The sequence below is a fragment of the Impatiens glandulifera genome, chromosome 1 (genome assembly GCF_907164915.1).
Source record: "Impatiens glandulifera chromosome 1, dImpGla2.1, whole genome shotgun sequence".
Taxonomy (NCBI): Eukaryota; Viridiplantae; Streptophyta; class Magnoliopsida; order Ericales; family Balsaminaceae; genus Impatiens; species Impatiens glandulifera.
Window position 1 is genome coordinate 20,711,049 of NC_061862.1, and position 10,093 is coordinate 20,721,141.

The 10,093-nt window shown below is 28.4% G+C and overlaps 1 protein-coding gene across 2 annotated transcripts; it reads right to left on the bottom strand.

Moving 5' to 3' along the window:
* Nucleotides 1–4,075: 4,075 nt before the first annotated feature.
* Nucleotides 4,076–6,188, bottom strand: LOC124920671 (cell division protein FtsZ homolog 2-1, chloroplastic-like). 2 transcript variants are annotated; one of them, XM_047461214.1, is made up of 5 exons: nt 6,125–6,171; nt 4,974–5,846; nt 4,806–4,896; nt 4,518–4,741; nt 4,076–4,434 (listed from the first exon to the last, which is right to left on the bottom strand). In XM_047461214.1, exons 1-5 carry the CDS (start codon nt 6,137–6,139, stop codon nt 4,330–4,332), a joined length of 1,308 nt encoding a protein of 435 aa, XP_047317170.1. In that variant the 5' UTR covers nt 6,140–6,171; the 3' UTR covers nt 4,076–4,329. The 2 variants fall into 2 exon arrangements, with proteins under 2 accessions (XP_047317170.1, XP_047317171.1); XM_047461215.1 differs by having other exon boundaries at nt 4,077–4,434; nt 6,142–6,188.
* Between the last annotated feature and the right edge of the window lie 3,905 nt (nt 6,189–10,093).

The window sequence follows — 10,093 nt, forward strand, 5'->3', positions numbered from 1 at the left end:
TAACTAATCTATATATATATATATATATATATATATATATATATATATATATATATATATATAGATGCTTAGTTTTTAAAGTATCCAGATTGTCGGGTCGAGAGTTGTGGTTAATATGGATATATATGTGAGAGTAAATTGATACTTGGGTCGGATTTTTGGTTGACTTTCCCATAAATTTAAAACGGTTAAAAATTAAATTAAAAATGTTATATGTATATTTCGAAATTGCAACATAACAAAACAAGTACAAGTGTACAACTCTTTATCTAACTAGACTAATAAGACTTTATATTTTAAATTCAACACCAAATTTGATGAACGCATGACATTCTAAACAATAACTTCAACTTTTTAACTAATCAATCTATATATATATAATGATGCTTAATTTTCAAAGTGACTGAATTGTCGTGTCGAGAGCTGTGGTTAATTTGGATATATATATGAGAGTAAATAGATACTTAGATCGGATTGTGGATTAACCCGCCCTTAAGTTTAAAACGGTTAACATAAAAATAAAAATGCTATATGTATGTTTCGACTTGCAACATAACAAAACAAATACAACTCTTTAACCAACTAGGCTAATAAGAATTTATATTTTAAATTCAACACCAAATTTGAAGAACACGAAATATTCTTAACAATATAAGTTCAAATTTTTAACTAACTAATATATATATAACGATGCTTAATTTTCAAAGTGTCCGGATTGCCGGGTCGAGAGTGTGGTTAATTTGGATATATATGTGAGAGTAAATGGATACTTGGGTTGGATTATGGGTTGACCCGCCCATAAATTTTAAATGGTTAAAAATTTAAATAATAATGTTATGTATATGTTTCGAACCTGCAACTTAATAAAAAACAAGTACAACTCTTGAACCAACTAGGCTAATAAAAATTTATATTACAAATTCAACACCAAATTTGATGAACGCGAGACATTCTTAACAATATAAGTTCAACTTTTTAACTAACTAATATATATATATATATATATATATAATGATGCTTAATTTTCAAAGTGTCCGGATTGCCAGGTCGAGAGTTGTGATTAATTTGGATATATATGTGAGAGTAAATGGATACTTATGTCGGATTGTGGGTTGACCCGCCCATAAATTTAAAACGGTTAAAAATCTATCTATATATATATATAATGATGCTTAATTTTCAAAATATCCGAATTTCTGGGTCGAGAGTTGTGGTTAATTTGGATATATATGTGAGATTAAATGGATACTTAGGTCAGATTGTGGATTGACTAGCAAACATAAATTTGAAACGGTTAAAAATAAAATTAAAAATACTATATATATTTTCAAACTTGCAACCTAACAAAACAAGTATAACTCTTTAACTAACTAAGCTAATAAGACTTTATATTTTAAATTCAACACCAAATTTGATAAACGCATAACATTCTTAACAATATAAGTTTAACTTTTTAACTAACTAATATATATATATATAATGATACTTAATTTTCAAATTGTCTGGATTACCGAGTCAAAAACTGTGGTTAATTTGGATATATATATATATATATATATATATATATATATATGTGAGAGTAATGGATACTTGGGTCAGATCGTGGGTTGACCCGCCCATAAATTTAAAACGGTTAAAAATAAAATTAAAAAGATTATAGGTATGTTTCGAACTTTCAGTATAATAAAAAAATACATTTTTTTAACCAACTATGCTAATAAGACTTTATATTTTAAATCAACACCAAATTTGATGAACGCGTGACATTCTTAACAATATAAGTTCAACATTTTAACTAACTAATTTATATATATATATATATATATAATGATGCTTAATTTTCAAAGTTTCCGAATTTCCAGGTCGAGAGCCGTGGTTAATTTGGATATATATGTGAGAGAAAATAAATACTTAAGTCGGATTGTGAGTTGACCCGCACATAAATTTAAAACGGTTATAAATAAAATTAAAAATGTTATTCTATCAATTTTTTGATCTAATTCTAATCTAACAAAAATTTGGTGATTCAAATGGATCCCAAATGGCCTAAACAATTTTCAGAAAGTTTTAAAACGTATAAATAAACACTTATATATACAAAAATCATACTCCTAACAATCATAAAATAAATCAAACAAAAGCAATTTTTTTGTTTAAATCTTAATTTTTTATAAAAAAAATGTTTTGGATCAAAGATTCTTAATTTTTGTTTGTTATGCTTTAATTATTTCCAAATTATTATTTTTACATATTTTTCATGGCAGAATAAATACAACTTAATCAAAACATAATCTTTTTTTTAGTTTTTGTCTCTTTTTAAATGGCCCATTGAAGGGCCGATTTTGATTTTATAAAAAGTTTTCTTTTTCTTTTTGGTTAAGGACTTTTTATTTACATTGAACTTTCTGTTTTTTTTAGTTATGATTTATTTTATTTACATGTTAAATATGTTATTAGCGTTTGCAAATTACATAATAGAAAAAAAACAAAAACAAAAAGCAATATTATTATGTAAAAGACAAAAACTAAAGGTGAAGTCAAGAAGCTTACAAAGATGGTTGCTTTCTTGACTTAAGTGGATGAACTCTTTTATTCCTAAACGACACTTGTGACCAATAATCTAATTGGTGGTTGCTAGAAAATTTCAAAGGGGCAGCCTAAGGGCGAATGTGAAAAAGAGATCACTTTTAAGAGGGTATTTATAGGTAAAACTATGAAACTCTAGGGCTCAAAGACCCATTTAATACATTTGAGCGATCTCTACTTTACATGTCACTAACTGTGAAGTTTAATCCAATAGGATTTAAGCCTTTAATTAATAATTATGCAATACTTGGTCATTTTAATTTAAAAAAAAATGATCAAGCCCTTCACGGCTGAATCTTTCTCCCTTGTAACTTCCTTCTTTTTTAGCAATTTTTTTCTTATTTAACATAGGGGCGCTCTTTTTACTCGCACCGTTATCTTTTATTTTTGCACCGTTATCCCCTTAACACGTCCTTTATCCTACAAAAAAATATTTTGTTGAAAAAACAAATAAGCAAGTTTATTTTTAATTATTCCTACTTCTAAGAAACGATTATAATAAAAATGCTAACTAACTTATTCAAAATAAAATCGCAAAATTTAATTTAACAATTTTAAATAACTAATCTAATATATATTTTGTATGACTTTTTTTATTTATTTATAAATATCTAAGATATTAATTTAAATGCTACCTAGAATATTCAAAGTATAATAATTTTCCAAGTGTTATAAATTAGACAAATTATCACATTAACTTGTTAAGAATCCAAAATCAATTATTTCCAAAAACTCAATTGTTCTAAAAAATAATCGTCTTTAAAATAAATCGTGCAATGAACCCGTGAATGAATTTAAAATTTTTGTATAGGCTCAAATTTATTAAAAGAATAATCTATAAAATTAGGGGTGAAAAATGAGTGTCTACAAACCTAAACATACAAAATATTAAATCATAGAACATCTAATACAATAAAACTGACATATGTGAAGATAAAGCTTAAACAAACAAACCAAATCTCAAACGTTATGATGAGATGTTTCTACTTAGAGGAGAACCAAAATTCAATCCCTCCAATAAAATGAGATGACTAAGATTTATTTTTAAATGGCATTGATGTGAAAATTTGAAATCATGACAACAAGTTTTTTCGCTTTTACAGAGTTCCGAGCTCCACAAGATGACTAACAATGTTGATTTCATATCTTTGTGGGGGCTATGTTTGTTGCTTAAATGTAAATGGGTTCAAGCTTCAATCTATTTGCTCACATAGACGACAATGAGACCTCCACAACCGAAAAGCTCATTCGACTTGACTACATTCCAATAAGCAATTCAAACAAAAGTATAGCAACTGGTTCCTCACTGTTATTGGATGACTTCATTCAATGATGAAGAACAAAATGAGCATACAAACTAAAAATATGATTAACACAGTAACATTGTATGTCTAATTGAAAAACAAATACAAGACTCATAACTTAGTGATAGTGATAAAGCACAAGAACTCGTATAAAAACCATTTTACAACTATGTGAAAGAAGGGGACATGAAAAGGACAGACCAGATCATTGTAAATGGCTCTTAAGACCCCTCTTTAGCTGCTCTGCTTTTATGGCTGTTGATGGCTCCCCCCACCCAACTCCATAAGAATAATAATAATACCTAACCTATTTAGAAGCTAGATAGTGTTCTAAATTCTAATTTATAGTGTTCATATAAACAATTCATACAATCATCTTTCAAAAAGTTGTGAATTCAATAATAATAACAATGTTAATAAAGAAACCGGCCTTTCTTTCTTAAGAAATCAGGAATCTCAAAACCCCGTTGCCATCTCCTCCCTGCATTTCAGTTTCAGTTTCATCTTGCCTCTTGAATCCAGTACCCACCATTGTTACACTGACCTGAATAATAATAGATATTCTAGTCAAGAACTGAACTCCTGAACAAAACTAAACCATTTTTAGATAACAGTAATCTTATTTACTTGACCAGTTCCAGTTAGAGAAGGATCTATCACAGCTCCAAATATTAAATTTGCATTAGGATCAACAAGATCATAAATAACCTCTGCTGCAGCATTCACCTCAAAAAGACTTAAATCATTCCCACCCATTATATTCCACACTATCCCCGTCGCTCTTTCTATACCAAATTCCAACAATGCCGATTGTATCGCATTTAAAGCCGCATCTCTTGCCCTGCTTTTCCCTGCAAACAAAACCCACATCAATTATCAATCATCTTCTCTTCTATATCTCAATTTCAATCTTACCAGTTCCAGTTCCCATTCCCATTAGAGATGAACCCGAGTTCTGCATTATAGCTCGAACATCAGCAAAATCCACATTAACTAAACCCGGAACCTGCATTTTTCTTTTACAAAACCCATAATTTATAACAGGGTTTTTTCAGCTTTTCTTAATTCTAAGAATCCTGGTACCGTTATTATGTCAGATATGCCTCTGACTCCTTGTCGAAGAATATCATCGGCTAAATTAAACGCTTCCATTACTGTAGTAGAACACGAAACAGCAGTTAAAAGTTTATCATTAGGAATGACAATTAACGTATGCACGTTTTCCCTCAAAGCCGCTACACCTTCTTGGGCTTGAACGCTATGTTTTTGTCCCTCAAACAAGAATGGAGTCGTGCCGATACCAACAGTTAGAATTCCCAACGATTTCGCAATTCCGGCCACAGTTGGAGCCGCACCTGTTCCGGTTCCTCCGCCCATTCCGGCAGTTACAAAGACCATATCAGCACCATTAATTGCCTCCTCAACTACCGATCTGCTCTCATTTGCTGCGTTCATTGCGATTTCTGGGTTACCACCAGCACCGAGCCCTCTCGTTAGTTCACTTCCGATTTGAAGATGGTTTGCAGAAGTCACGGGCGACATTCTCATGGATTGGACATCTGTATTAACGATCCAAAAGTCAATGCCTGTCATTGAACTCTGAACCATTCTATTGACGGCATTTGAACCTCCACCTCCATCACCCACAACTTTGATATTGGCCTCATTGTAGTTATTTGGAATAAAGGGTTGTTTAGAAAATTCTTCCTTTCTTAAGCTAGAACAAGCTTCATCAATACCATTTCCCCTGATCAATGAAACTTCACGGTGAAGATTCGGGCTGTTAACTATGTGGGAATTGAATGAACATTGTAGCCGAACAGAAATGTGCAAAGGAGATTGGCCATTTCGTGTAGACCAGACATCAGAAGGTGCAAAGGAGTAAGGAACGTAAGTTGCCATTTGAAAAGGAAAATGAATTCGATCGAGTGTGAAATCAAACAATTCCTGCTCAGCCTGTTGAATACACAACAAATACGATTATAAATCTAAATGATTTAATGGGGAAACGTTATAAGGACTAATTGAATCTCAAAGGGCAAGATTCAGATATGAAGAACACAGGTAACAATTCTCATAGAAAACGCAACACAATGACAGCCATGAAAGGAACAGGAACAGACGAGAGGAACCTAACCCAGAATCAGAGTAGCCAGAATTATCAATTAAACCGGCAATTAGATTTAAAAAATGGGTTTTGATGAAATACATGAGAATAGGGAGGAGACAATTACAGTGAGCTGAATCATACCACCATTAGAAGAATCAGAAATGGGGTTTAGTACGATGGCGAAGAAATCAGCTTCTTTTGGGGGAGAAATAGAACAGCTTTAGGTTGGGTGGGCTCGACATCTCTATGCACAGTGTAATCCCAGATTATGATAAGATTAACTGAAATGAGATTATTTACAATAACTTTTGGGAGAGAATTAGAAGAGAGGGGTTAAAGTTTCTTCTAATTGAATCTTAAGTTGAAAAATGTTTGATCTAGCATTCCATTTCAATTCACATACTCAAAATCAAGTTGTAACAACCCGAGATTAATTTAAGTTGTTAAATTCGAGATTAAGTCATGACTTTGGATATTAACGTTAGATGTTAGGCTAACTTTTTATATTAAAACAAATTATTATTGATTTAAAGTAATTATTTTGGACTTATTCCTTGTTCCTTCTTGGTTATTTAAATAACCAGAGAGAAAATAATAATTATGAGTGATGATTTTAAAAAAATGAGATGTTTTCTTAAAAAAAAAAAAAAAGTTAAAAGGGTATTCATATATATAAATAAAATAAATAATAATAATTTAAAATAAAGATATTTTAGTATTTTGATTAATGAATCGATTAATTTGATAAATGAAAGAGGAAGTGATGTGATAATTAATTTTGTTGGATTATTTAAAAAATCAGAATACAAACGAGGCCTTTGTTACTGATTATTAGTTTTTAATCAAAATAATACATTTTTAGTTTATATCTTCTTTTTCAAATATATAACATAAATCATGACATTAACTGTCAATTTGTTGAAAATGGTTGAAATATTGGAAACTTTTGTTCTTAATTGGGCAAGCATGTCCCTTTGTATATTCATGTGAAATAATATGTTTGAGATCATGATGTGATATTCATGTAAAATTTTTGTTGTTTCATTTAAACAAAATGCAAGTATTTATTTTGTAACCTTATATAAAATTGAAAAGAATTCAAAAAATAATATAGCAGTCCTATAAAACTCACTTGATAGTTTATTTCATCATGTATGATAATCTAATTTTGAAGAATTGATCACATATGTCATTTTGTTTTATTTGTTGATTTATTGTGAGATCCTTATTATTATTATAATTTTTCTAAGATCCTTACTTCTTCATGTGATGGTTTGTATTTTGGTCCTATCTTAGGTTAGATGGTATATTTTAATTGTGTTGCCATTCTTTTCAATGTTTGGATCTTATATATTTTAGTTTTTGAACTTCAATTCAATTGATCACTTAGAGATGAAAATGACATCTTAATATTAAAGCTTCACTTTAAAAGTATATCTTTTTTATTGATCTCTAATATAAATCGTGTTTCACCTTTGGTACTATATAGACTCACCAAATGCGCCGGCCACAATCAGTAAATGGTTATATTACAACCAATAAATAGCTGCCACATATTACTCGTCAAATATATTATAGCCACTTGACCAATTGAGAAAAAAGGGTAAGAAATATGGCATGTCCCACCACTCAATTCAATTAGCATTACCCAAAAGGAATTTTGTAAATTTTAAAGGTCTAGTGGCAATATCCATGCCCTTTTCCTCTTCTTTAGTAAGTATTATTAAATAAAGAGGTTTATTTATTTTATTCAATGACCTACCAAACTGACCATTACAAGTTTCATAAAAGGACACTTCAATAAAGTCATTAAAAAATAATTTGAGCTATACCCATTCTCACATAATTCTCTCTAAAATAAAATTCAACATGTTGAGAGCTTTTTTAATTTCTCAATCCTGACCAAATTCAAGTTGATGTTTTAAGTCACAAGTTTTGCCTATTTGTTAAAATATGTAAGAGTAATAACATCAAATTATGTTATTTTAGCTTATTGGTAAGATGGAGCAAATTATTGAGTGGATATAATGAAAGTCTAACTCTTATAAGTGATTAGGCTCACTCTTATAAAATATGTGATTTTCCAATATAAATATCACAATTAATTCATGAACACAATGTTGTGAATTTAATAGAGACTTATGACATAGCTCAGTGATCTCGTGTTCTCATATCATATATTATGTGTTTGAATCTTCGTCTCAGTATTTCACCATTAAGAAAAACAATGTCGTAAATTTAAGCATGTTTAAGTATACATTCTTCTTTTATATATATTAGATTCAAAATCTATGCTTAAATGATTGACTTATATACTTAAAAGATCATTTAATTTTAATTTATAATATCATATTACTTGTTTATAGTAAGAAAAACCTCTTCGGTGACTATTTTTGATATGAAGAATAATTAGTGACAAAATAAAGTACGATATAAACCACCATAAAGAAATTATCAACTTGCAACATTTTTCAACAAATAAAGTTCAAAGTATTAAATTCATAACTGAAAAAAATCCAATTTAATTTTTTAGATTTTTATAGGGTAAAGAAAACTCTCACCTAAACTTAGTAAGTCTCTCAACTTTAAAATAGGTTTGAAATAGCCTTTTAACACTTAACATATGAACAATAAACTCTATCGTCTAGTTCGAACTGGGGTTTTTAAAAAAAAATCAGACTAAGAAAAACTAATAATTTTTGATAATTTTGAGAAAGTAATGATTATTTTTGATAAAAAAGACTTAAATGATATTGATATATAAATAAAATAAAAAAATAAATTTAAAATATAAAGTATTTTAATATTTTTGTTAATGAAATAAATAATGTAATTATTGAGAAGTAATTAATTAAAAAATTAATTTGATTTAATTTTTTTTTTAAAAAAACCCAAAGAGAACCAGACCTATAACAAAATAATTGTTCTTAGGGCATTTGTACCAGTTTTCCTATTTTGTATCCCTAAAAATAATATAAAATAATAATATCCCTATTTTATAGAATCAAAATATAAATTATTTTACATCAGCTTCCTTATTCTTATCCATATATCATTTAAATATTCATTAAAACAACCAACTTTTCAACCACCTCAACCACTTAATTACTTATTCATATATATTTAAATATTCATGAAAGAGAAAATATATTATCTTATTATTTAGGGATGCTACAGTAATCCCTAAATATAAAGATTCACTATTCATCATCCCTAAAAAATTATAAGGATAGGGAATTTGATAAAGCATTTTTTTACAACTTTTATATTATTTATCTTCATAATAGAGATAGAACACATTTTAAGGATTCTGCTATAAATGCCCTTAATAAATAATAAAACTGTTAAGAACAAATTAACTAACTAATATCAATTAATTTGCAGCTCATTAACAACTGACTAATAATTTTAATTCTTATTTTCTTGGCTTCCCTCAAGATGAAAATTTTGAAGTAATAACTTCCTCAAAATTTGAAATTATTTTACATTAATTTACTTAAAATTTCTGCATTCTGTACAATAGGACAAACATATGTAAATAAATCATTCTTTGTATTTATTTCTTTATAATGACCATCAACAATGCATTTTGATATATATGAATTGTCGCTTTGTTATTACAGTGAAAAACAATGGGTAATGAAAGTTGAATTTAAAATTCATTAAGCAAATAATAAATTTATTGTAATTCACATTTTATATTTAGCTTTTATTGAGGTTCTAATATTTAGTTCCTTTTTTTATTTCCCAAGCAACAATGCATTTCTAATATAAAAATACTATGTTTACATATTTTTCGAGTATCATAACGGACCAGTCACTATATGAAAACTGAAAACGATGTAATTGTAAGATCTTATGAGATGAATAAAAAATTTCTAAAGATATATTTCTTTTCGATATTTAATCACCTGAATTGCAACATTAAAATGAGACTAATAAAATTTATTAATATGTTGGTTGAGTTGCTGAAAAGAATAAGAAATATCATGCATTGTGAAATTCAAATATAATGTCTTGTTGTATGTGTGAAAGAATGAGTAGGATCGTTTAAATAATTTACACCTTTATTCATTAGTGTAAAAGCTGGTTT